The sequence below is a fragment of the Lepisosteus oculatus genome, chromosome 15 (assembly GCF_040954835.1).
Source record: "Lepisosteus oculatus isolate fLepOcu1 chromosome 15, fLepOcu1.hap2, whole genome shotgun sequence".
Classification (NCBI taxonomy): Eukaryota; Metazoa; Chordata; class Actinopteri; order Semionotiformes; family Lepisosteidae; genus Lepisosteus; species Lepisosteus oculatus.
The window spans coordinates 32264793-32291775 of NC_090710.1; the positions used below are offsets into that span (position 1 = coordinate 32264793).

Genomic DNA, 26983 nt, shown 5'->3' on the forward strand with positions numbered 1-26983 from the left:
AGGACAGCCCACCGTTGCTGTTCTATTACACTGAAATGCAATTAAAGCTGTCATGTAGTTATGAAGAAAGGGCATTGCATGAAAAGGCAAGCACCTTTAAAAGGTCTTAAATCTCTTAGCATCCCAAATGACTCGGCCTTTTCCTGATTGGGCACAAGGTAGAGGAAGCCTGCTTCTGCTTACAGCTAGCTGTGCAGTTCACAGTGCAGGTTTGCAGTCATTTCAATGACAAACGCGTTGCTCCTCCATTTGGTGCGACCTGGCCTGTAAGGCACCGTGATCTGATAAGCTACTCTACAAGATTCACAGATTGCGGAGAGAGGACTGTGCTCACAGGTCCTCATGCTCTCCGTGTACTGCATCGGCTTTCAGTAGCCACCTAAAAACAAATGGCAATTGCAAATCAGGAGGGAATAGAAGGGGGAATAATTGGATATTTGAGATTTAGAAAACTACTGAATATAATGCTTTGTTGTTAAGACAGAAGCAATAAACTTTGCAGTCTCTTTAATTATGCAGTCTCGTTAATTGAAATGTTTGGTTATAAATGAACAAGTGCTGTCCATATTACTGTTTAGTCCATTACTCCCTTTTGATATTTTGCTTTCCCCTCTACTTTTTCTTTTTCTGATTCCTTTTGGACTGCTTTCACATATAGTTCATGGATAGTGAGCTTCCTTCAGTTCCTGTAATCGCTCGAGTCCGGCCAAAAGATGCTTCAGGCCTTTTGAGCTGAGAAAAAACATCTTGCATCTGCGTCTGGCTTTGGGACAGCCGTGACCAACCCCAGCCCATTAATTCTGGGACCTGCTGTCTCTTGGATCAGTGACCCCGAACCAGGAACAGTTGTGGGTGGTGGGCTTGTTAGAAGGTGAAACTGGTCCTCCAGTGGTTGTCTAGGGTGCCGTGATATTACAGCAGCAGTTCTTCTGCTTGATTTCGTTACATAGAATCACATCTTGGTTCACACCTCGTGCCTTTTCTTTTTTTTGTTCCAGGGAGCAGGGAATGGCATCGGTGGCCTTTTGTGTTATTAACACGGTAAAGAGAGGTTACCCGCTGGAAGATGCCACCCACATCGCATTCAGTAAGTGAGATTGTCGAATCGTAGGCACTTTGCATTCTGTTTGCATTTGCTGCACTTTGCATCATGTCTTCTGACGTTTTTGGACAAAACGTGGACTTTTGGACAGGACTTATGACTAGATCGCATTTATATTCTTGTTTGGTGAAAAAAAAAAGAGCAAACCCTGATCCTAAACTTCATTCAAAACTCAAACCTTAACGCGTGTCCTGTGTTTGCACAAGGTGGTGAGACATGGCCCCAGGTGAGAGGCAGCCATTGACCCCGTCTTGCCTGTGTGGTAGTTTATCCAAACTTTAATCCAGCTGTTTCTTAAATGAGCCCAGAGTCTGAGCCTCAGTCTGGCTGGGACGTCTGTTCCATATCCACTCTCAATACAATAGACGGGTTTCCTAGAACTGTCCTTAGGGTTGCCAGCTGTGGCCCAGGGTCCTTCTTTCACCGCTGTCTATATCCCTTACTTGGACCAGATCTCCTCTCGGTCTCCTCTGCTCCAGAAAGTGAAGATGTTTACCTCCCTCAGTCTGTCGGTGTCCAACAGTGCCCTGAGCACAGGAAGCATTTCTGCTGCTCTTTTTTTTTTAAACTGTTTTCACCTCCCACTCCCCCTGTTGTTGTTGTTGTAGTAGTAGTAGTAGCAGCAGCAGCAAATCAGACAAGTTTGCACACTGTGAAAGAATCGAGGCCATTGAGGTAGATCGGGGGAGCTGTTGGCCTAAATCAGATTTCTGCAATGCACCACTGCTCACGCCTGCCTGTTTGGAGGTTATGCCTCATAAGATTAATGAACTGTTCCTTCTCCGAGAACCAGTTCTCAATCCATGTTCATTCGTCACTTTAGAGTCCCGTAGATTTTAATTTGAGAATCAGCCTTTTAATGAGGAACCTAATCAAATGCTCTTGGGAAATCTAAATCTGACTTAAGAGTCATGATATTTAACATCCTTGTCGCTTGTTCAAAGAATTCTAGCACGTTAGTTACTGGAGAACTTCCTTTGCTAATCCGATGTTGTCTGTCTCCTAAAATGTCCCTGTTTTCTAAGCGTTCGTCTAATTTAGCTCCATCATTTCCATGATTTTAACCCTGAACTTTGCTATTACTCTCACTAGCATTAAACTAACTTTACTGATATTACTGCTGACTCTTAGCTCTCGTTTTAAAATTGACTCTAATCTCTCACCAGCCCCAGCTCTTGGTTTATAAATGTAATACCTTAATACCAAGTGTAGTCCTGAGCTAAAGACCTGATAGACCTGATTCAAACTGGTAGATGCATACCATGTATTACTGCGTTTACTCATCTTGCCACAGTTCTTCACCATGTTCAAAGCAGCTGAAGAGCATGAGGTGTGGCAGTCTTATAAGATTTTAACACTATTCCAAATTGCCATTTCTTTTTTTATGAACACCCCTGATTTTTGAGGAGAGTGTTTCAGAAGAAAACGGATGCTGATCACCTTTCTAACAATTGTGCCGATGAGGAAGAATTTGGTACCTTTACAGGAGATGGTGAAGCTAGTGGTGTCAAATTCAAGCCAAGTCATTTTCATTGTGTTTTCTGGAAATTGTGAATGTTTTGTTGGCTGAGAAATACAGTTCAAATGTTATTTCTTCTTTTGGCTTTAAGGATATTTGTCCACTTTTTTTATTCTAGTCAAACTACTCTTTTATTTTGACAGTTATCACTTTTTGCTTGTGTTCATTACTCGTCAAGCACCTTTAGTAAGACTGTCCTGTTCTCGGCTGCAGGAACTGTGCGCAGGTTTCTTGAGAACCATGGAGAGAGCATTGAGACCGTCGTGTTTGCCGTGACCGATGTAGAGGAGGTACGTTTGGAAGTAAAATGATTTAAATGTTTTTGTGTTGCGTCCTGTCTTCTCTCCTTAAATGTTAATTCCGTTTGCACCTTTGTTTTGGAGGTCTGGAGCAACAACTTTGCAGTATTTAACAAGTGAATTTAAAATTGGGAGTTGGTGCGCCTGAAGTATCTCGGTACTTTATACAGCAGTTCTATCAATTCTAAGTGTTGTTTTGGGACCAATCATCTCCAGTCTTGTTCTCCGAAAGAATGTTTTTTTCACCCAGGGTGCTTCCGACAACACTCGAGAAAGAATATCGCAATTTCTGCTCTTCCTTGTACTGACTCCCTTTACTTCAGGAGGACACGTTGAGTCGCAGTACTTTACGAAATTCGCGTGAAAATTCACAAACGCAAACCGAAGAACCGGGCGACCCCTGTGTGTCCTTCTGTTCCAGCCAGTCTATAAGAAGCTGTTGCCCCTCTACTTTCCTCGCTCGGCGGACGAAGAGCACAGGAGCCTCCCTCTCCTCCCCGCCAACATCGGCAACGCCGAAGGAGAGCCGGTGGTGCCGGAGAGGCAGATCCGCATCGCGGAGAAGCCCGGCGTTCCTGAAGGTGAGCGGCGCAGTCGGTTGGGCCGTGCTTCGTCTCTTTGGCACATGTCTCCTGCACATTGTTCCAGACTGTTTCTTTTTCCCCAAAATGGCTTTGAGATCAAAAACGCCAGTGTCTCAGTAACAGGTTGGTGTTTTCGCTGATCTCATTCGTTCCAGGCTTGCTCGTGAGAGAAAGTGGGTCGACATGCTAGTTTAAATTCTAGTATAGTATAAAGTATAAAACGATATGAAAACTGTGGCGAGGTTGCCTCTTTTCATCTTTTACTCCCCTGTGAAAGTCTGAAATCTGCAGCCTTCATTAACATCATCAAACCTTTAGAAATGTTGGATACCTTAGACATGTTCCATACGGGAACACGGTGCTCAGAGGAGCTGTGGACCAGGACAGAATAGCTCATTCCTTTATGCTCTGATCCAGGAATGGCAGAGTCAAATAAGCTAAGTGGGCCTGCGTTCCCGTGTTCACTCACAGTAATAAACGGGCGGTTTTTGCTGGGGTTTTTCACTCCTCTCTGGTTGAAGAATTGGAAGATCGCACAGCCAGCAGGAGATTAGCTCAATTACAAAATAGCCCAGGTGAGATGAAAACCAGAAACTCTTGAGAATTCGCCAATCTTGGTGGTCCCGGTAGGCCAGCGACGGTCAGCTCCACACTTCAACATTTATTGAATCCACTGTCTGTGTTTAATCCCAAGTCTTGAAAGGTCTGAGGCCCTGATTCATCGCTGCTCCAGTCTCTTGATTACCAGCAGGCTTATGGACCAAGTTCTGAGTCCAAGTCACAGTGGTCCAGGAGTACTTGACGCGCAGGGGGCACTGGGTGAAACAAAAAATGATTTGACTTTTGAGCTGATAGACATCTTAAATGACAGTGAAAGATATTCCCGGACAGCCAAGCTATGAAATTTTAGGATTATTGCTTTTTGCCCAAAATGTCTGTAAATGTTTTTAAAACCACAGGACAAAAACAAAAGGGTTATACTTGAGGAACAGCTAGGAGTAATAATTATGCTTCAATTTAGATAAATGTTCCCAGATTTGATTTTTGTTCCTCATACTGTCAGTTGTCATTTTCTCTCTACTTTCAGTCATAACCTGATATTTCCCCTTATGCATAATAGATTAGCATTTCTGAAACTGTTGTCTGCATTCTTTCCGTTAAATCAGCTTTTCTTTCACATTTCTGTGATATGCATAGGATGTTTGAAAGTTAGCATTTTCATTTAAGAATCGATTTACTGTTTTAATTGGTTCATATTGCTAGGAAGCAACATTTTAACACAAAAGCAATAAAGTGGAGAGTAGATAGACAATTGCCTAATCTACAGGAGTCCAGGGCACAATACAATATACATCCAATAAATGCAGTAGTTTTCTTCTCGGATATAGATGGATAGATACTTTATTGATCCCATTAGGGAAATTACTGGATATATTGGTAGAGTAAATATAGACTGAATCAGGGCTACCCAATACTGGTCCAGGAGGTTGGAGGTCATTCCAGTTCAGCTCCTAACCAGTAAAACCCTGGGCTAAATCCATCCACCCTTTTCCTACCCACTTTATCTAGGGATAAGCCCTTCATCAGGGTCGCTGGGCAGCCGGAGCCTGTACCTGTAAGCCTGGGAATTCACATAGACTCACCTTAAGGACGCTGAGCTCGATCTTGAAGAGTCCTAGTCTCATTCCCTTCATCTGTGTCTTATCTGCGTCTTTATTAATAGTTCAAGTTACGGACTAGAGTCCTACAAGCCTGGTCACTAGTATTTTGTCGACTTCTCCACATGAACCTGCGCTGCATAAATTCACTCTGACCTCTGACCTTGATGCCAGTTCTACATTTTAACCAGAGTCTTCTAGCCAATGGTAAGGCAGCAATCAAGTGAGGACATTTACAAGTGACCTTGGAGTCAAAGACATTGATGAGGAAGCGACACAAACGGTGATATCCAAAACACCCTTCTTTTTCTAAACTGAAAACCTATGAAGGGTGTCATTAAAATATCGATTCTTGTGCACACGAGTTGCATGTATCTCTTAACAAATCAAAATTTTATTTTATAGTTTCCCTTTTACCTCAGCTAAGTGGGTCAGTTGCTCTGTAGTTCACCCCAAAAACGTTTTTCTTTTAGCAAGAGTGTCCTGTTGTGTTTTAATACTTATTTCATTTCTCTTTGGGTGATTGCGTTTGACAAAAATCTGAATATTGAAAAGGCACTGGATATCTGATACTGGTTGTATCATTTTTGATTATTGAATTAATGGCACTGACTTTTCAGTACAATTTAGTTACATTTATTCCTGTTTGGCTTCAGTGTTTTTCTTTGGTGGATACATACTCTAACCTTTGCATAGAACTTGGAAAGTTTCTTACGTTCAACAGAACAATTTGTGATGGCTGGCATCGGTAAATGTTAATTCAAAACGTATGTAGTACCATCTATAAAACCTGAAGAATTATGTGAAACTCAATTACACAATTTTCTGTATTACATAAATTTATTACAAGCAACATCCTACAGTTCTGAAGCTGTTCCTGAATCTACAGTGAATTCTGTAAAAGCTTTAGACAGACAGCAGTTTTTCTTTCCAAAGCTTAGGCAATGTTATGTCAGACTGCTACACCAGCCAATGCCAAAGACATTGTGTAACTACGCTCTTCAAATGTTGACTTTTCTTATTTCATTTATATTGTAAGTAAATAAGAGGAATAGAAATGAGCTCTTCGTGTATAGTGTGTTTTGATTTCCACGATGGCTTATGCACAATTTGACCTTCAGTTTGTGGGCAGAGCAAAAGAATATGAAATTGCTCCTTTTTTTAATGAAAGCTGAAGAAGGAACTTCCGTCAGTAAAAACTAAAGTGTTGTTTTACACTGGTTTAAAATAGGATTTCCAAGTGTGATCTGTTGAAGCTATACCAGACTTTTTTTTGTACTTTTTTTTTCTAACGCACCCAAATCTGCCGACAAAAGGCTGCGTACTTTTCCCCTCGCTTGTTTTCCGCAGGGAATCCGTCGGTCTCTTGCTTTGTGGAAATGACAAGTTCTGCTTTCCTTTCGCACCGCCAGAAGACTCTGAGGACGAGAGTCTGGACAAGGACCTGAGTTTCGTGGGATCGCACGCCTTCGCCCGGATGGAAGGGGACGTGGACAAGCAGAGGAAGCTCACTCTGCAGGGGCAGATGTCCGAGGCCACCCAGCACAAGCAGCACCTGAGAAAGTGAGGCCCTGCTGCCCTGCTGGGCTCCAGTTCTCTGGATGCACCGCGGTGAACCTCGTCTGCGATTAAATGGTCTGCAGGATTTAAGATTAGTCAGATTAGGAACATAGAACAACCTTTTTTTTAAACTTTGTTTGGTAGGGAGAATAGTATAATGATTAACCAGTATCTCAAAGCCCAGCTCCTGTGTTGTAACAGAGTAGCACAGTATTATAAACTGGTGAGCTCAGTGGACAAGTGGAAATTGTTGTATCGCAAAGCACTGACTAACATCATACAACAAACCTTTTCATTGGATTTTCAAACCTTTATAGGAACTGAGATTGATATGTAATAATATGAATTGTTACAGCAGACAGGTGCCCTGCTTGTCTATTATTAATTGTAAGTCCTGATATCCGGAATCTGCCATATGCCAATGTAATTTTTTCAGTTTGCATACGTATCTCCTGTTTTTACAGTTATAACCGATGGTTATGTAGAGCAAGAGCAGAAGACCTGTCAGACATTGCAGCTCTGAAGGCGTTATATCAAACAGGTGAGCATTTCAGTGTTATTCTGCGTGTGGGAATTGAGGTTTTTTACTCCCATCAGATGGCCAGTGCTCTCTTCTTCGTGTGAGATCTTGGCCCCCTTATCCCCAGAAAAGACCTGCCAAGGCTGGATTCTTATGTTATTTTTTTTTTTGTAAACGTGGGTGGATAATTTGTGTGTTGACTCCTGCGTAGCTGCCAGCTCTTGACTAGCTTGTCATCCCTTGAGCGTGAGGGCAGAGGACTTAGTCTCGCATGAGCGATTCTTCCTGTGTTGTTTTGCAATCCTCCCTCTCGTTTTCGGTTCTCGCATCTATAATCGTCTGAGGTGTGCAGGAAGTCCCACGCTGGAAGTCAGCTGTGTTCTCCAGCAAAAAAAAAACAACAACAAAAAACAAATGGTCCGGTTTGTGTCTGAGCCGTTCTCCTCAGATACAGTCTTCATCATCGCACACTGTACATGTAGTGGTTTTTAGTGAGGCTGCACCAATTACGACAGTGCCAGCAGCAGGGGGAGTGGTAGCTCTGTGGCTCCTGATCTGCGCCTGGGGCTGGAAGGTTGCCGGTTCGTATCCCGCAGCCGGCAGAGGAATCCTACTCCCTCGGGCCCCTGAGCAAGGCCCTTAACCCAACTGCTCCAGGGGCGCCGTACAATGGCTGACCCTGCGCTCTGACCCCAAGCTTCTCTCCCTGTCTGTGTGTCTCATGGAGAGCAAGCTGGGGTATGTGAAAAGACGAATTCCTAATGCAAGAAATTGGATATGGCCAATAAAGTGATCTTTGCCAAGCCTCCCTCTTCATGAACGGTTTCACACCAAGGCAGCTCTCAGTCCACGCAGCCCGCGGCCTCTTGTTTATTTTATCGCGCCCGCTTTTCTGTCCTTTTGCTCTCTGTGTAGTCTGACTGCGGCCTACATCTGCAGCAGCTTTGAATTTCCTGTGAGCACATTTCTGTGCAGCTCAGCACTCAAAATGACCACCTGCAAGAAAAACGCATTCTTCTATATGCGGCTTCATAAAACCGAAGCTCTATTTAACCGTTTGTAAAGTGATGTGCTGACGCAGGGACTCCAGTTTCTTGCCCCCGTCTCGGCTAGGTTTCTGTATTGCATCTAAAGAGACTGCATACCGTTTAGAACAACATTAAAATATTCATGGAAAATCCATTTTCGTTTAAAATATAATAAGTAACTCTGTGTAAAGTATGTTTTTTTTTTTTTGAGGCCAGAAATTAGTTTTAATATGTATCTAAAGGGTGGCTCCCAACTGGGAACTCAGAATTGATGGATCCTGACTCATTCATGTTGAATTACAACTGCAAGCTCTGGAAGGCATTGCTTATCAGAATCCATGTGCTTGCATATTGTTGGATTGTTAGTCTAGCAAAATAATTTGGAGTTAATTGAAAAGTCCTAAAAAATATTTTTAAATATTTTTTAAAGAAACTTTTGTTTTGAACTGCAGTATATAAAAAAAACTCATACACCAGTTAACCAGTAGGTGGCAGGATTTCCGTAGTAAACAGAGGTAGTCAAGAGACTGGGATTCCTAAAGGACCAAGTTGAAACCTTTTGTTTTGCTTGTTTGTTTTGTAGTTTTTATCATTTTCAATTCAACACAAGAGCAGGAAAATCTTAACCTGCCGCACGTGTAGAAAATGACCTTTTCACGTCTAATATCACTTGTCATCCTAAAAACAGGCAGTAAACTTTAAAATGCCAACAGCAACAGAGAGGTGTGAATAAAGTCAGGGATCAGGGATCACTACATTGACCAAAAAAAAAGTAAAAAGCTCTGAAAATAGCCTACACAGTGCCTAAAACAAAATCGGTAGAAGCAGCTGACGTTACAATATTAACTAGCGCAGTCTTCACAGGTGCGTGTAGATGTGGTGAGGTGGCGCTGTCCCGATGTCTGCGAGTATCGGGTTTCATCGCTGGGGTACAAGGAAGGAGAAAGAGCAGCGGGAGAGTGAAGAGAGGATACTACTAAGCAACTAGCAGCCCATGAGCAAAGGGCGGGGCTATCAGGAGTAACGAGAGATGGAGGAGACGGGAGAGGAAAGAGCGATGCACACGCCACGAGCAAGGACAAGGTCCTGAAATCGGATCAGGAGTAGAAGTTTGCAGCCAATGCAAAGATCGTAGGGTGGCCTGCTGCTGCACTGAGGCCAGCCAGGAGAGTGTTGCATTAGGCCGTTCTAGACAAGACAGTGGACTGCACTTGCAGGGGAGGAGTCTGGTAGGTATATGTATAAATAAATAGCAGAGCAATGAGAGGAAATATGAACATCGCAGCACAGAAACCATGGTGGCAGATGAAAGAGCCGGGAGAGATGGTGAAAGGAAAGAAATGGTCCTTGTACTGGTCCTTGCGGGACGCCTGCGGATGGATGGATGGATGGATGGATGGATGGATGGAGGGTGAGGGGAGAGGTGAAGAGAGGCGAAGCCCAGGAGGCAGGAGACGAGCCGTGTCTGAAATAACCACGCCTGACTAGAACAGTGGGGTGTTCGCTGTTGAGAAGTCGGGGAGGCATAGGATAGAGGAAAGCAAAGTTACATGGGCCGCAAGGAGAGAGAGAGAACGGGGACGGGGAGCAAAGGAGAGGGTGTTGAGTCGGTCAGGAAGCAGGCCGGAATGGGTCAATCCAGGAATGAGCTGTGGCGAGAGTGTGCAGCTGCTAACCTCTCGTTCCAGAGCTTTCTGAGCAGCAAGGCCAGGGTCTAGAGAAGAGTTTCTGAGAATGGGGTTCAACGGCCCCTTTTAAAATGAGACGCTAAGAAGCTGGAGTCCAAACGTTTATCGAGGAATGGGGAAATGAACGTGTGGATTACCAGTTAGGGATGAGTGGGACGAGGAGCGAGAGATCCAAGAGAGCTGTGAGGAGCCAGCTTGAGAGGACTGGGAGCGGAGTGAATGGCAGATATTTTAGAATCATTTTCCCACTTCCTATCAGCAGTATGCTGGACAGCACCTATGCAATAAGATAAGAACACAGAGGATGGGAAAATGCAATGGACAACAAATAATTAACAGGAGTTGGCTTAGCACAAGGCACGTTTGCTCAGTTTCTAATAAAATATAATACTAAAGCAGAGTAAAAGTATTCAGACTGTTTTTAAGGTGTCCCGTATTTTAAGTTACAGAATGATGCATACATCTCTACCAGTCTACCATCTCCAAGCTTGGCAGTGTTGATGGTGTCGACTGGCAGATGTGTGGTGTTGGGTCTGTGCCAAACATAACACTTGGCAGGCATTTCAGCACACCTTTTGCCATACTTTTCAGGATCACTCAGGTGCTTTGTTGCAGACTTCCTGTGGGATATAAGCTGGATTTCCCATTCAGCTCTACAGCCCAGCTTTCGGGAGTGGTCAGGATGTTATTGACCGCTGCACATTTTCTCATCTCAGCCAGTGACCTGTGTCTCTCTTTTATCTTCTCAAAGTTGTTGTTGGCCTCACATTGGCAAATCCACTGTCATTGCACTCGGAGGCCACTCAACTAATTGTGTGGTTCAATAATTGTATCTAAATTAATTTAAGTTTGCCGAGTTTGAATGTTTATGGAATCATTTGACTTTTCCATGTTTCTTTCATATGAATAATTTACTTCTTTCATACTTAGCTTTGAATGTGAAGAGTAGATTTTAATTAGAAAAAATATTAATTGTTGCTTTAAAGTAACAATTACAAAACTGTGCAACACTCTTAATCATTTTCCAAGGCACTGTATTTGTGTTTTTGTAACTTTATGCCCAGTCTACTGTTTTTTCAATATACATTGCTATATTAGACTTATACACTATATTTGACTTACAGTACTTCCTTAAATCAATTAGCAATTAGCAATATTTTGCTAGGCTTTGTTAATTGCCCTCTGTGTATAGGACATGTTTGTACCATTATTAATCATAATTATTTTAAATATTTGAGTAGTTATTTTTGCACAGCATATTATAATCTCCTATTAAATAAATATAACCAAGAAGTGTCACTCATTGGCGAAAAGGTAAATGGAAAAATACACATACTGTTTAAATTGTAGGATTCGAATGGGTGTTAAATGGGCTCTGGAATTAGTGATTAGGGTCTCCCGTGAACTGAGAGACTGAGGTAAAACTGGAGTGATTTTCTACTTATCAGATTCGTTTCAAACTGACTTCAGTTTAAAACAATTGACCTACAGTAAGTTTAAAGTGATTTTTTTGTGATGTTACTAAAGACAAACGCAGAAAACACAGTGGTAGTCATGTCCCTCATTCTCCCAGTCGGCAATTTAAAAAAGCGTGATGACAAAATTACACACTGCTTCGCTTTTGTATCTTATGAAGTTTTTTTTCCCTCTTCCATAGGGGTGGATACCTGTGGAAGAACAGTTATGGTGGTGGTTGGAAGAAATATTCCTGTAACGCTAATAGATATGGAGAAGGTATTAATTTGGTTATTATTTGAAGGCATTTACTATGAAAGGATGAAGCCTTTCCTGAATGAAGATCGCCTTGTTTTTCTGCAATTGTGCAGAAAAACAACTCAATTCTGCAATTTCCCTCACGGGATCAATAAAGTATCTATCTATCCATCTTGTTTAACATACTGAGTAATAATGTCTTGGAATCGCATCCATTCACACACACGTCCGTGCCAGACTTTGTGCTTGTCTTGCAGGCTCTGCTGTACTTCATCCATGTCATGGACCACATTACAGTGAAGGAATACGTTATGGTTTACTTCCATACGCTGACCAACGAGCACAATCACCTGGACTCTGAATTTCTGAAGAAGCTCTATGACATTGTGGACGTCAAGTAAGGGGGGACCGTATAGCAGGGTGAAATGTCTGGGGGTTTAGAAATTTTTAATAGTCAGGAGTAAGAGCTGACTTCAGCTCCCCTAAATAGATGCTGTAATACTCCTTAATTATAGCATTTTCTAATACATGGGATAAGTACTGGTGTGGTACACATTTAGAATACCAAAAACAAGTGTTTTGAATTCCCCAATTTGTACCAAGAATGATTTTGGTTTTTCGTTGCATGAATCGATGATTTTTAAGCGATGTTCTGGTCAATTGTGTGTCAGCTAGAAAACAAAAAGAATATAAGAGGATGTCATTCAGCCCATTTTGTCAATTTGATTTCTAGATTGTAATTGGTCTCGAAACACCGTCAGTGGCTTCTTGAAGGATAGCAGACTCAAGATCCTCAGCTTCAACGACTTTGAATAGGAAGTTCACAGATCCTCTTAACGTGTTTGTTTGAGGAAATATCCCCTGTCTTAATCTTGCACTCATTTGGAAAAGGTGTCCCAAAAATACTGCGGACATCATTGGTACAGAAGTAAATTTCGGTTTTAATTTTTCTGCACAATTTAAGATTAAGATCACTTTACTAGCCATGTACAATTTCTTGCATTAGGAATTTGTCTTTTCACATACCCCAGCTTGTTCTCCATGAGACACACAGGCAAGGAGAGAAGCTGGGGGTCAGAGCACAGGGTCAGCCATTTATACGGCACCCCTGGAGCAGCTGGGGTGAAGGGCCTTGCTCAGGGGCCTAACAGAGTAGGATTCCTCTGCCAGCCACAAGATTTGAACCGGCACCCTTCCATCCACAGGTGCAGATCCTGAGCCACAGAGTTACCGCTCCTCCCCAACCCACCTCTACCCCAATGGTAGCAAGCGTTTTGTTGCTGTCCCTGGTTGGCTAAGCCTTGGCCATTTCAAAGTGATTTCAGAAAGAGAGCAGCTGTAGATCCGGGCCTAGCTGGGTTCTGGGACTGCTGTGGTTCCGGGCCTGGCTGGGTTCTGGGACTGCTGTACCACTGGGCTTAGCTGGTTCTGGGACTGCTATGATTCCAACAGGTCCCACTTACCTGCAGACCCAAATACTGTTCCCAGAATACCTGTGTCTAATCTGATCTTGCAGGATCAGTTAAGCATCCATGTTAAACTATGTTCTTTGTGCTATGGTGTTCTCGGTGATGTTGTTTACTTTGTCTAGGTTGCAGGCCAAAAGATGGGCCTAACAAAGGAATCTGTTGTCCTCAGATTTGTCTTGTATAACAGTCATACAAATAACATTACAGAATTAACCTGCTGTGAATGAAATAGTATTCAGTTATAACAACATGTATGTTTTTTTAGTTTAACATGTTACAGATTTAATTAGGTTAATATTTAATAACCTGCTGATTAGCTTCAGCCTACTCATGGTCATTCCTGTTTTTCTTCATGTTGAAACTTCCCTGAAGTAATCTGAAGAGCAAATTGGGCTTAATAGCAATATAACTTATAATTAGTAACCTTTATTCAATACAGATAGGAAGATTTATAAGTCACGCATGATTGTTTTCACTGGAAGTACTGAAGCCAGACAAGGGAGGGGCAGCTGCAGAGCTGCCAGGCCCTTACTGCTGATTCTGATTGCTCCACAGCTTCAGCCATCACTAGCCCAGTTTTAAAGTCAGAGTTGTTTACAAACCTTGGATGTACCAACGTGTTTTTAAACACGTAGATGTTATATTAGTGTCGCGTCTCGCTATAATGATAATACTCCTACATTGACCAAATGCAATGTCCTATCTCATCAAAACATGTTGTTGTGAAATTCTGCTCAGCATATTGACAGATGTGTGTGCATGGCCTGACAATTTGGGACGTTTGCACTGCGGAATGGAGAACACTTCTTTGCACTCTGAAAAACACATACAAGGGCTTTAGGTAGTGTGTGTCTAAATATCACCACAACACTGCATTCATGGATTCATTTACCTCTTGCACAACATTGTGTAGCAGAGTTAACACTTGGTTCATGTACGTTTACGGGATTTGGTCCGAGTTTAGCTCCTGCAGTTGACTTGAAAACTCAAAGGAAAGGTTACTGGAGTATCGCTGGGCCCCTGCCTGAAGTTACCTAAACTCGAACTTGGAGTCATGGGGCCAGGCAGCAGAGCCCAGGGTTCCCCAAAACCGAGGGGGGGGGCTGGGTTTGGATGGCTGGGGTGCGTCTCTTCCAGTTGGCGCTGAGCCTGCTGGGGGGTCTGCGATGGGCAGGAGGTGGGCGTGTCAGAGGTCCTCTTCCTCCCTTCCCCGTGTGGGGCTGCAGGGTTTGTAGCCACGAGACACGAGAAATGCACAACTGGCCGTTCCACACTGGGTGGGTGTTTTAACAGAATAATTACATCCGATAGCTAGAAAAAAAACACTGACATGGATATAATTTAACTGGCATGCCGTATTGGAGTGCAGTCTGAACTTCATGCCAGTCAGATTGGAACTGGAGCCCTGGAACAAAATACGTCCACATTGTATCCACATTTTCTCTTGATTCCCTCTAATGTGAACAGCTCCTGACATCTTAATTTATTGGTATAGTTTCAGTTCAGATCAGTTCTACATTTAAGTCTCAAACAGTACATCCTGGCCAGTGTAATTTGCAGTCACTTGAGGTTGTGGTGGTGTAACTATATATATCTCTGAAATATATAAGCGACCTGTTCAGTGCCGTGCTTCCATTTATTTGTCAGTTCAAAAAACTTACAAGTCCTAAATTAATTTGGATGGGGTTTCAGAAGAGTTCAGTTCATTTAAGAAAGATTTTCTTTTTTTTTATCAGATAATTGAAATCGTTAAAACATCTCCCGAGAAGGCTCTTTATGCAAAGTGTTGTAGGAGTACGGAACAAGGTACCAACTCATGTTGTTGAAGCTGAACCCCTTATTGAAACAATTCCTTTGATCAATAAGCTGCTAAGTACCCAATGGGCTTTTTGGGCTGAATAGACTCCTCTTCATGTGCAGCCATTCTTGTTCTTCAATATACCTCGATTCATCTTGCTCTATACCTGTGTGTTTTCTGCCTTGTTATAGGTATAAAAAGAACCTGAAGGCCTTTTACTTTGTACATCCTACTTTCCGTTCCAAGGTAAATTATTTTTCACCCAGAGGAGCTTACAGAAGGTAGAGACTGCTTTTGCAGATTACCGTTTATGACATTTATTTTATGCAAGTTAAAACCTGCCACATGCACAGAGCTAAACAGCTGCAATGCTTTTGGGTTTTTTTTACTTAGGAGGAGTTTTGAGAATATGTTTTAGGCTAAGAAAAAGACAATTTTGTCCTCAGCAATCTGACTTATTTTTTCCAAAATATGGCAAGTAACGATGTATTTATATCTATATTTACTCTTTGTGCCTCACAGTTCTCTCAGCTTTCAGCTGTCAGAGTATCAATGCATTCCTCTATAAATGTGCCTTTTTAATACTGTTAAACATTTGTTTCTTTGTGTATCTGTACTATATGCATTACACCATGTTTTACATTAATCATAATTCTCTGTATTCCATTTTTTTTTTATTTGGGTCAGATTTCAGCCTGGTTTTTCACGACCTTCAGTGTGTCGGGGCTGAAGGATAAAGTTCACCATGTGGAAACTCTGCAGCAGCTGTTCACATGTGTAGTACCTGAGCAGATCGACATTCCCCCCTTTGTGCTTGAGTATGAAGCCCGGGTAAGCAACCTCCAACCTTTCCTTTTCCTCAGTTATAAACACCTGAGTCCCACCTTAACCACGCGTTTTCCCTGAACAAAGAGGTACCAGCAGTGCTTAACTTGTCAGATCAGGAACTTCTGATACACTTGTGATCTGTCATTTTTATATCCCTCCAGTAAGCAAAGTATTTTTTTTTAACAAAGGAGACACCGGCAGTGTGTGATTCAGATGTAAGGCCTTAATAAAAATAAGGACTCAGACGGGTATGTTCTTTTTTGGTGCCTGCATTGTCTTAGAATTTTAGTCAGAAGGTTTCCTGCGATTAAGTCTGACAAAATGTGCAAGTACAATTGTCACCAGGCAGTACTTTATTCATACTGTTCTGTATTTTAAACATTACGCTCCACTAACCTAATTTGGTAGAAGCAGTGACTGATATTTTATTACATCCACATAACCTGCCAATATGCTTCAGTTTAGATTCCTTCATTTTTGTCACGGGGTGTGCAGAGATTAACATTCTTGATTCAGAAGGATTCTGATAATGTTACTTTCTAACTCCTTAAGTAATTACCTTGAAACCTTGTGTGGTGCAGGTGGTAGTGGAGTGTAAATTTATTTGTGAAACTCTTAGAATCTTCATAATAGTGATTGAATTATTTTTTATATTAAGTCTTCAAGTTTGCCGTCAGATAAAATTAAGATTCCTTTTTTTCAGTTTACAAATTGTTAAAAAGTTTGGTGTACGCTGGTCTTGCGCAGATTGATAAGAACGGTGAGTCAATAATATTAAATTTCAACCGATAACTGGAAAGTAAGTGACCTTATGCAGTATAATATTTGCCCTTATAAAGGGAACAAACTTGCATACTTTTTTTGTGAACTTGTCCTGTGTCTCGAAGGATAATAAAGTAGTGTATAATGGCATATGCAGAAAAATATTGTGGGTGTAATTTTCTGCAAATATTGTTGACAGAACATTTACTGTGGAATTTAATTGGACAATTACTGTAAATGTATTTAAAACATTTTTTTCATGAGGGAGGCCTTGTGCTAGTGCAGTTTAGATTGTCCGAGATTCTTAATCGCATTCAAAATTATTTTATTTTGGAAAGGTTATAAGAGTTTCTAAGCCGGGTTAGATTTTAAACTGGACGATTAATTTAAATGTTTTTTTTTTGTAAGGGGGGACTGGAGGTGGTGAGAGGGAGTTAATTGAGCTATTTGCCAAAAATAACAAGCAGAATAAACTAGAATAGATACTCTCTTCATAAATAATCTACTAATTGTAAGGATTTTTTGCAAACATATGGGGCACCAGTCTTTTAGCTGTGAAAGGCCGCCAGGGCTCGGGAGGAAATTTTAAACACACTTCAAAAGTTAGGCTTGGAAGAGCATCTTGGAACGAACCTGCAGCTGCTTTACAAATTGTCCTCGGCAGAAATTCAGAAAAGAGATCGTTGTGCTGAGGCTCTGTCCCTGCGCCGGCAGGATAGGCTTTTGTTTTTCCTGTGTCGAGTTTCCTCATGCCGACGGCACTGTTCCAGCGGGCTGTAGACCCCGCCGGCTGCCCTGGTCTCGAATCCGCCGACCTCGCTCCGCGGGTTCTGGTAGCGGCAGGACCGCACAGCTCCTCTCGGAGCGGAGCATGAAAATCCCCCTTGCTGCAACTTAATTACGGCGATCGTTTTCAGCACGGTAGAATTAATCAGACCTCCCGTCTGTCAGTGAAACCCACTGCTAATTCCTTTCCTCTGTTATTGCTTCATACACAAGACATTATTAAAAGCATCAACAGGCTTAATCAGAGTTATGCCTTCAGGATGGCGTGTTTGTTCTCAAGAGGCAAATACTGGATTGCATATCGACTGCAACTCGGTTTTGTCCTTTTTCCTAAATGTTTTGTAGGAATAGTGCACTTGGTTTTTATAGAGCATTTAATTCAATTCAGTTCAACTGTGTCATTATACTTAATGGGGTTTAGATTTGCTGTTGCTTTTAACCCCTTTAAAGAAATATGTAATGCGATCTAGAATGGTTTTGCTGTTATTTGAGCAAGTCTGTTTTGCATGAAATTCCCCACAGAAGCTCTAAAATGGTATCATTTGTATTATTATGATCGGCCTTTTATCTAACACTCGGTTGCATGATACTGTGTTCTTCGTGGAGCAAATGAATAAGTAAGCAGTGTTACTGGTGGGGGAGTTGACATCTTGTTCAGTCTGTGTTTGATCAGCACCCCGGCATCATAGAGCATACACTGTAAACTCAAATAGTTGGAAAAATCAAATTAATTCAACTAAAAACTTTATCATCCATCTGATAATTTTAAATAATGTAAACATTGTAATCTTAACCTTGAACTTGAGACAGGATAAAATGTGATTTAATTGAACAGCTGTGCGTGTTGTTTTTGTTTTTATTCTTATCTGTATAATTTATTTATGTAAGGCTGTCTAAAAATCCAAGGAAATATATTAACCATATTTTCTTTGGTCATTAGCTTGCCTGCTTTGGCGAGTCCCGGTCCTGTTTTTTTTATTTAGTTCTAAAAGAATTATTGTTCTGTTCATTTCCTCGATTCTTTTGAATCAGACAGATTTTCTCTCTAGCAATCACACTGCCCTCCACCTCCGAACACCAGCAGTTTGTTAGACCCCTGTGGTGTCCTACCCTCAAAGTGTGATTTTGCCGTGCTAGGTACTGATTACAGGTAATGGCAAAAAATCATAAACTTTTAAGTTCTGTGAGCATTTAATTATAATTACCCTTACAGGGAGTGAGAGGTCGTTTATTTCTCATTCCTTTGATGTCTTAAACTTAGGTTATTATATGGTGAACGTTAGCTTGTAGGGTGTGTAGGAAAACGCAAAGTGAAAAGATATTTTAACTGCTTAGTTTGCAGTTTTTAAACTGCAAAGGAACAAGTAATAGGTTTATTCCATGCTGAAAATAAAGAAGAAAGCAAACGCAACGTTTCGGCCGTGGAGCCGTCTTCAGGTGGAGCCTTCTTCGGCTCCAAGGCTGAAACGTTGTGTTTTCTTTCTTTTCAGCATGGAATAAATCTATTACTTGTTCCTTTGCAACCTAAGCATGCTGACGCAGCTCCCCACCTGAACTACTACAGTTTTTAAACTGGTCAAGTTTTTAAACTTGCATACTTGTTTTCATATTCCCATAACAAGTGTAGCTTCCACCAGTGCTGGAAGTCTTGGGGGGCAGGGTGGAGCTGAGCTTAGCAGCACTTCCTTGCAGTGCTGGGGCCCTAGGCTCAGTTCCTGTCCTGGGGTGCTGTCTGTGTGGAGTTTGTGGTTTCCTGACGGTGCTCCGGTTCCTCCCACAATCCAAAGGTCTCTTGGCTTCTGGGAAAATTGGCCCTGGTGTAAATGTGCGTGTGTGATTCTGTGTCTGTGTGTCCTGCGATGGACTGGCGTACTGTCCAGGGTGTGCCCTGCCTTGCACCCATTGCTGGTCCGGATGGGCTCCATCTCCCCTGGTTAAAGTGGTTAGAAAATGGTTGGGTAAAAGTTTTGAAGACAATCTTTACTTTGTGGAGGACATCATGGAGATATAATCCCAAGCTTAAAAGTACATAACGCTCCACTCGGCAAATAAGGTAAAAATGTGAACCAGTTTGACCAGTCCTAAGGTTAGTGTAGTTTCGTGCTTTCACACTGACAGACAGCATGTGTCTGGCTAACTGGCACACACCTCCCAGAAGCACTGGATCCTCTTTCAGTGGAATCCTGTAAGCCAGCAGCACTCAGTGTAATTGGTTTGGCAGTGGGCAGTGGGTTGTAATAATTCATTGCCCTTCTGAGTCGTTTCCTTTTTAGACTGCACCTCTGTTCCAGTTGCTTGGTTAAGCTGTGCACTTTTTTGTAATGAGTTCAAGAGCCAAAAAGAGAGGAATCTTGCTTTTTTTTTTCCTTGGACCATTCTTTGAGTCATTTGAAATGAGTGTTATTGGAGGACAGGATTATCTATCCCCAAACGGATTTGTCGTAATTTTGCAAGGCTACTTTGCTTTGCTTACTAAAAAAAAGTGTTCATCTGCATAAGGTAGGAAGCGGGCAATGAGGTAGGGGCAACTAGAAGGTTGATAAAAAAAAAATCACATGTGCTTAGATGTTGCATGGAATATGGGCAGGTAAGGGCAACACGTATTCACAGTGTAGCTAGCATTCTTTGAATAAGGATCTATCCAAAACATCCTGTTGATTTTGGAAACTTTAAAGATCCATTGTATCTTTTTTTCCTTTATGGGTGTTGTAGCCAGTGTTCGGAATGGCATATGTTTTGATCCGCCTCTGAAGTCTACTTGTCTTAACGTCTTTCTACAGAACAGCTGTACCCACCGAATCCACTGTTGAACTTCTGTGTGGGATTCTGGTACAGCATGAATACAGTTCTCCTCCCCCACGTAAAAAAAATATGCAGGTCCTTTGTAATTCGTGAGTTTTCCAAATGTTGTGCTGGAAAAGCACTTTCGAGTCTGAATCTGCAGTGATTTATTTGAATTGTTTTATGCATAAAGTAAAGTCATCCAGAATGAACTTGTTGCTGAAAAGTTGCCATGAACCCTTTACTCCATACAGTTGCATTTATTTATTCTAGAAGAATATGTGGAAAGTTTAAACATTGGTCTTCCCTGGTCTGTGGGTTTAGGTTTTTTTTACCTGATTATTTTATTTTTCTTCTAGAAAAGATGCACTTTGCTCTGATAACATTTTTACTATTTTTAGGACAGACTCCCTTTTCTTATGCTGATCTGTCATTGTTGCAAAGAGCCTCACCTGGCATGAACTTTGCTATCTTCATGTTCTGAATATCCTGAATAAATTGCTTGAGGGACCACAATTCACTTCAGACGCTTTTCAGAAAATCCATCTACCTGAAGCTGAACAATTTACTGAAGAAAGCTATAAAATGTGAGTTTAGAACTCTTACTTTTCTGAAAAAGTGAGCGAGATAGACTTATTTTCAGGATAGTAGCTTAACATTAACCTTGTGTGAACTGCAGCACATCTTGTTTGCGTTTCCTTTGAAACCAAGGTTTAGCTCATTCCACGTAAGAGATATCCGTTTGTCTGTTACTTCAAGTGTTGGTCCTGTTCATAAAATCTTTCTGTTCTTAAATTCTTTTCTTTAGTTTTTTGCTGCACAAAGTAGCCCTCGGCAACACTAGCGTTGTGCTTTGCAGGAGTCCATCCCTGTGGCATGCTGCTAACAGAGAAATTAAGAAATGAGAAATGAGTCTGTGACTGAGTAATATCCATTTCTAACAACCAGAGACATGTTCCTGGCAAGAGGTGTTTATTTACACACGTCTTCGAAAACAGCTTTGCCGTGCTCGAATTTTGTGTGAATTTATCGAGGACATTCCCCAACCCACTGCCGTTACTGGCTTTTACATTTTAATCTAGGGGTACACTTTCAGCAAATACGTTTTTTTTTAAAAATGAAACCTCTTTAAACTGGGGCCAGGGATCTCGAGCTGCAGTTTGGCTGTGTAACTGGTGCGCCTTTCTGTGTCTTCTAGGTGAACGGACCTCAGCACTCCTCCTGCTCCTCTGGTCTGTGAAGAACAGGACAGACTGTAACGCTCCGGGGGCGCCAGCATCCAAACTGCACCTTCTCTCAGTTCATCCCTTTGAGAATCTGGATAGGGATCCCTTTAGCTGTCTCTCTGGTTTTTCTCACTCAGTTGTTTAAAGTGCTTAAACAATCAAAAAGGTGTGGACTGGCATCTTAGGCCATAATTTCCCAAACCACAGTGTGTCAGTTCAGCGGTGAATCACCGAAGGACGCGAGTCAGTATTTGTGACACAGTGTACATGCAGAGCCTTTTCCACAGCAGCTGGTCCGTGTGCAAGTCTTTTACTCCATGACAGTTTGGCCCTCTAATCTTTAAGCGAACCTGCCTTTGGCAAAAGGGCCCTTCCTAACCCTCTTAAACAGAAGGACTGGTCTCTCCAGAGAGAACCAACTGTGGGGGGGGACATTTTTTTTTAAACATTTATTCCGCTGATTGTGTGTGGAGTTCCAGCTGTTTTCTGTCTAGCTTAGATTTGGAGCTTCATCATTCAAGTCAATGCAAAACTGTGAAAAGATAACTTTACTAAATGGATCGGAATTGGGTTTTTTTTCCTGCACTATTAGCCATGTAAGGTCTAGCATGTAGAAGCACTGGAAAATTGTGTTTAGAAGTGTAGTTTGAAAAATGTATATTACAACACCCATCGTTGAGAGTGTGTGAATGAAGTGTGTTTTGAGACTAGTGAGTTGAAAGAAACAGTATCTGGATACAGGAATAAGTACACACGTATGACCTTCTCCCTTTATAGCTCTTATAGGTGCCCTTTTCACATATGATGTAATGGATAAAGCAGATGGTTTCCTAAATTGGTCCCTTTTGAGTAAAGCTCAAATACCCAGGTCATGTGTGACGTGTCAGGGCTCATATAATATGCAGCTTTGCGTTCACAACAATCGGGTTGAACAGGAGAACACGAGTTTTAAAATAAGAAACCTGTTTTCTACCGTCTTTGATTCCGACAAACAACTTTCAATCATGGGGCCATTTCATAATATACGCGCTTCAGAAGATTAGGACTTTTATCTCCTATGTCTGCATTCATTTGTCTTCATTTCATACTTCTGTTTCGTCACCTCAGTTGTTCAGCCAGTGCTTTGCCCCTAGTCTGAGTTCATAAGCACAGACCCATTCTCAAAATACTGCCTTTCATATATTTACAAGTGTTTGTGGCTGCCCACCTCATCTGCCACTGTGGCAAGATAGCAATCCACGAACAGCAGCAGGACTAGAACAGCTGACAGACAGCCTTGTCTTCAGCACTGATCTGAGTAAGAACGCAAGAGAAGTATTTACTGCGGGTTGCTAAAGCTCCCTGTCTTTGCCTGTTGCAGAGTTTGTCTTGTGAGGTCAGTTTCTCTGCAGTGCTCCTGTCCGAAGGGGACAGGAGTTCTGAATCTGCTGTATAAGTGGAAATTTTGAGCATGTTCAACTCCGGGATGTTGAAGAATTCTGAATGTGTTGCCTGTAAATTTAATGATCAAGTCTAAAGAAAAAAGATAATTATGGCCAGATTGTCGAAGGGCAGAATGAATTTTATTGGCTGTCTTCTTCATGTTGACTTCAGCATTTTAAAAAAGCACCAAAGAGGCTTCCTAGTATGTAGGTGGGACATTGTATAAACAGTGTATTGTATAAACATTGTATATTTACTGTAGCGGCGAGTTCACTGTAAAAATATTAGACAATGGTGTGGAAAGCACACAGCCTGGAGACAAAAGTAAACATCTTTAGCACAGTAGTTAACCTGGAAAAAAGAATCACATTTTTGGGGAATTTGCTGGACGTTGTGGGTGTGGGTGTTTGTTTATACAGTAAATGTAAAAGCCGCAGGTTTTTTTTTGGGATGCTATGTTTCTGTTCTATTGGATGGATAGTGTCTGCTGGTGAGGATCTTCTGTAAGAAAAACAACATTATTTGTTTGATTTATGCTTTGTACATTCATTTGTAATCTCTCCGAGCTACAAACCTCCCGCCTGTGCACGTTAAGTCCTAAAATTGACATGTAAACAGTGACTCACTTACTTTGTTGGCGTTTATTGTTTCTGGTCATTGCTGACAGCTGGTGACTGTTGCAGTGGGTCCAGTGGTGGAACAGGCAAAAAAACCCTACTTTGCATACTAGTGTATGTCCACGCACGCCATTACATTCTAGCACTGTGGAAATATGCTTTCATTGGAAAAAAAAAAAGAATCAAGTACAGTATGAGAGTGACTGGCACTTCATTCTGTCTATTCATTTGCATTTCACTTTTCGGAAGATGTTCTTCGGAGTGTTAGGATAATGAAATTGAGCAAAGAACACTGGAAACAAATTGTTTTCCACATTGCTAACCGCCCTCATGCATAAACCGCAGTCACAGCCTCATTCCCACAAAGCTTATTGTTCCCCTACAGACTATAAACAGCCGAAGCTGTGGTTCTGGCATTCATGCGTCTTGCAGAAGAATTCTGTGTTGATTTGTTTATTCAGAGATGTGTGTGTATGTATATATATATATGAGCATTTGACAGTACAAGAGAGTTTCTCTTTTTGCAAGCATTGATTCTTGTTGCATTTAACACAATAGCACTGTCGCCGGTGTCACAGCCAAATAGTGTAATGGAAACGAGCTACTGATTCCTTTTGCCCTTCCTTGCAGCCTTATTAACATCCCCGAGTGGTAAAGGAAAACACTGAAAGCAGCCTGCATTTTATGTTGATGGACATACAAGTCAAAAGGGGACACCTTACTATTAAACTTCTTTTCATTTTCCAGATTCTGTATGCAAGTGCATTGTATTAAGCTGAATTCGGGCTTTAAAATGACTGTGTTTGTGAGCAGGACGGGATCTTGTGAAAGCTAGTGTGAGTGTGAAATACGATTTCTATTCAAGCACTTTGAAATGCAAGAACTGTTCTACTGTTACACATTGGACGGGTCATAGGTTACACCCTCTGACTTTTGGAGAAATGAAGCATGTGGTATTTTTATTTAATCAGTGGCTGGTATGATGCTAATTTATGGTACTGAAAAAATTACGTAATTCTGCTGCTAGTGTTTATTGGCCAGCCTAAGGATGGAAATACTGATACTACTTTGCAATGTAATACAGTCATTGAAGCCCATTTTTTACATTTTTCAAACAGTGTTTACTAGTGCTGGCAAAGATCATAGCTGTACATGTTCATAAAGAAAATTAACACTAGCATTTAATATAATCCTACTATGAAATCTAATACAGAGGAGTCTGATGCAGCTAACAGTTTAGGCCAATTGAAAGATTACCATACGCAATGTGTTTTGGCACTCCAATGTAAAGTTCACATTTTTGTGTTATGAAATAAATTGTCCTTAATTTCCCTTAATATTTCATTAATTGACAGAGAGCTGTAAGCAATGCATATGTGAATACAAATTGTTTTTATTGGCAGTCCCTTCGTGTCTTCATTAGGTGCATTTGATTATGGCTCACATTTATAGACACATCTGGGAAACATCATCTCAACCCTCCGACTTCTTGCTCAGTGTACTTGGTTCCTGGAACTCTGAAGGATGAGCTGTTAGTGTTATAGATGGGTGATAGGACTTTGTTCTGTTTTTTTTTCAAACTGTATTCTAGAACGGGGAAAATGACATCTATTATCCAATGTGATAGGAGAATGTACAATTTTGTTGAGAGAATATTGGTAATGATAGTTCTGTGCTTCGAGACTGCTGTGTATCCTAAGATCTTCACTAATGTGGGATATTTACCCAGCCTCTGTTACCACATTTCATTTCAGTGCTTCTACAACCTGTTCAGTTCATCTGCAATTTGATTTGTCACCTATTGTAATGCGGGTCTTCATTATTGGGCATTCAATAGCAAGGAATAGCAGTTTTCATTCCGTTTTCAAAAACGGTTCCTCGGATGTACATTGTTTGAAATACAGTGCTTTGATTTGAGTGTTTTGCACAGTTGTATATGAATACATGTTGTCTGCTATGTACTTTCTTATTTTGATAATCCACTTCCTGTGTTCGCTTGTTGATTTTTCTTGTGTTATTTGACTTCAGGTTTTATTGTATATTACATTCAATATCCACACACTCTCCGTGAGAAACTCAACTCTGTGCCATCTGTGACTCAGAAAGAAAACAAAAGAAAGCAGCTCACCACCACCTATTAATCAGAGTTGCATAATGCAAATTTCTTTCTGGAATGAAAAAAGTTGCCTTTATTTTTAGTGTTAATAAGTGTCAAAAATCAAATGAAAACTTTTATAAATGCTGGAACTTGTACTTTAACTTTCCCGTAGTGCAAACGTAATTGTAGAATGGAAGGTAATTGCAACATTTGTGAAATATGAAATTCTGATCTATTTCCTGTTAATAAAAAATGAGTCCAAATGTTCTTGTATCCGTTTTGTAGGTTCTGAGTACTTTGAGATTTAAAGGAGTAAGTGCAAGAAATGATCTGAACATTTCTGTGGGAGTGAACTAGCTTTTAAATTTAATTATCTTAGAGGAATAGAAGAACAAAGCAAAGAATCTCTGAACAGCTTCAGACTGCCCAGTAGGAGGCATGTGTCCAGTAAGAACTAGCCCGATTCAGCTGTAGCTCTCCAAGCATCTGCCATCTCCCAGGGACTATCCTGGGACAGAATATTGGAGAAAGTAGACTAAACCCATTGCCAGAAACAACCGCATCTTGACAATCGCGAAACATGGGGAAAAACATGCCCATTTAGCCCCCTTGGACAAAACACTTGGTATTATAGTCAAGTCCTGGCTCTGTTACGAAATGTCACAATGAATCACTTGATGATTGGGATTTTTGGAAGTCCCAAATGTTATCGGTAACATTCCAGCCCCTATTCCAAATAACATCTGTTCAAGTTCTAAAACGCACAAAAATTAAAAATGAAGCCAATCCATTTATTCTGTCAGAGAAATCAAACCGAATTAGACATCTTACCCTCCCGTCCCAACGTGACACCATAAGCATGCTTTGCAGAAGGTAGACTGTAAGTAAATAAAAGGAGCCAAGAAGCTTTTACTGAAATTTTAAAACTCTAGAAGCAGCAAAAACTTCATTAAAAATTCTGTTTTTTATAGAATAGACACGGCGTGGACTAAGTGGACATTATAATGATCTGCAAAGGAAAGGTAATAGGCTTATTCCATTCTGAAAAGGGAAGAGAGAAAAAGCAACGTTTTGGCTGAGAAGCCTGAAGAAGTACTTGTTCCTTTGCAGACTACACATTCTGACGCAGCTACCCACCTGAACTATTCTAATGATCTTTTGCCCTTTCTGCTCTTCCACATCATTCTGGTCTTCCCCCTCCTTCTTGCATTTTTATGGCTTCCAGTGAAAGTCATTTTTTTAAAAGTCACAAAGGTTGTCCTTTTGTGTCACTGTAACCCTGCCAGAGTGATTCCATGTGTCATTCTTCCAGCTTATCCCTCAGATTCTGTTCGGGTACAACAGTCAGGAATTTTCCTAGGCATTTCTGATGAAACGAATCAATCTTTCCTTCATGCCTCTCGGTAAATTGCCATCACCCACCTCTGTGGCACCAACAACTGCTCTGTACACCCTTAACTTGGTCTTCGGATGATTCTGACTTTTCCAAATAGTGACACTTATTTAAAGTATGCAGCATTCACAA

At 41.3% G+C, this 26983-nt stretch overlaps 1 protein-coding gene across 2 annotated transcripts in view; it reads left to right on the top strand.

Annotated features, from left to right (window-relative positions):
* The window catches only part of gdap2 (ganglioside induced differentiation associated protein 2), a 32989-nt gene extending 7268 nt beyond the window's left edge, over window positions 1-25721 (top strand). The window contains exons 5-14 of one of the 2 annotated variants that reach the window (XM_069178910.1): window positions 999-1087; window positions 2835-2911; window positions 3342-3501; window positions 6575-6725; window positions 7187-7263; window positions 11616-11692; window positions 11929-12068; window positions 15130-15184; window positions 15626-15769; window positions 21294-25721. In XM_069178910.1, the coding sequence (XP_069035011.1) occupies window positions 999-1087; window positions 2835-2911; window positions 3342-3501; window positions 6575-6725; window positions 7187-7263; window positions 11616-11692; window positions 11929-12068; window positions 15130-15184; window positions 15626-15769; window positions 21294-21335 (1012 nt within the window). In that variant the 3' untranslated portion in view covers window positions 21336-25721. The remainder of the gene's footprint in view (window positions 1-998; window positions 1088-2834; window positions 2912-3341; window positions 3502-6574; window positions 6726-7186; window positions 7264-11615; window positions 11693-11928; window positions 12069-15129; window positions 15185-15625; window positions 15770-21293) is intronic. The other variant, XM_069178911.1, reaches the window with a different exon arrangement.
* The last annotated feature ends 1262 nt before the right edge of the window (window positions 25722-26983 follow it).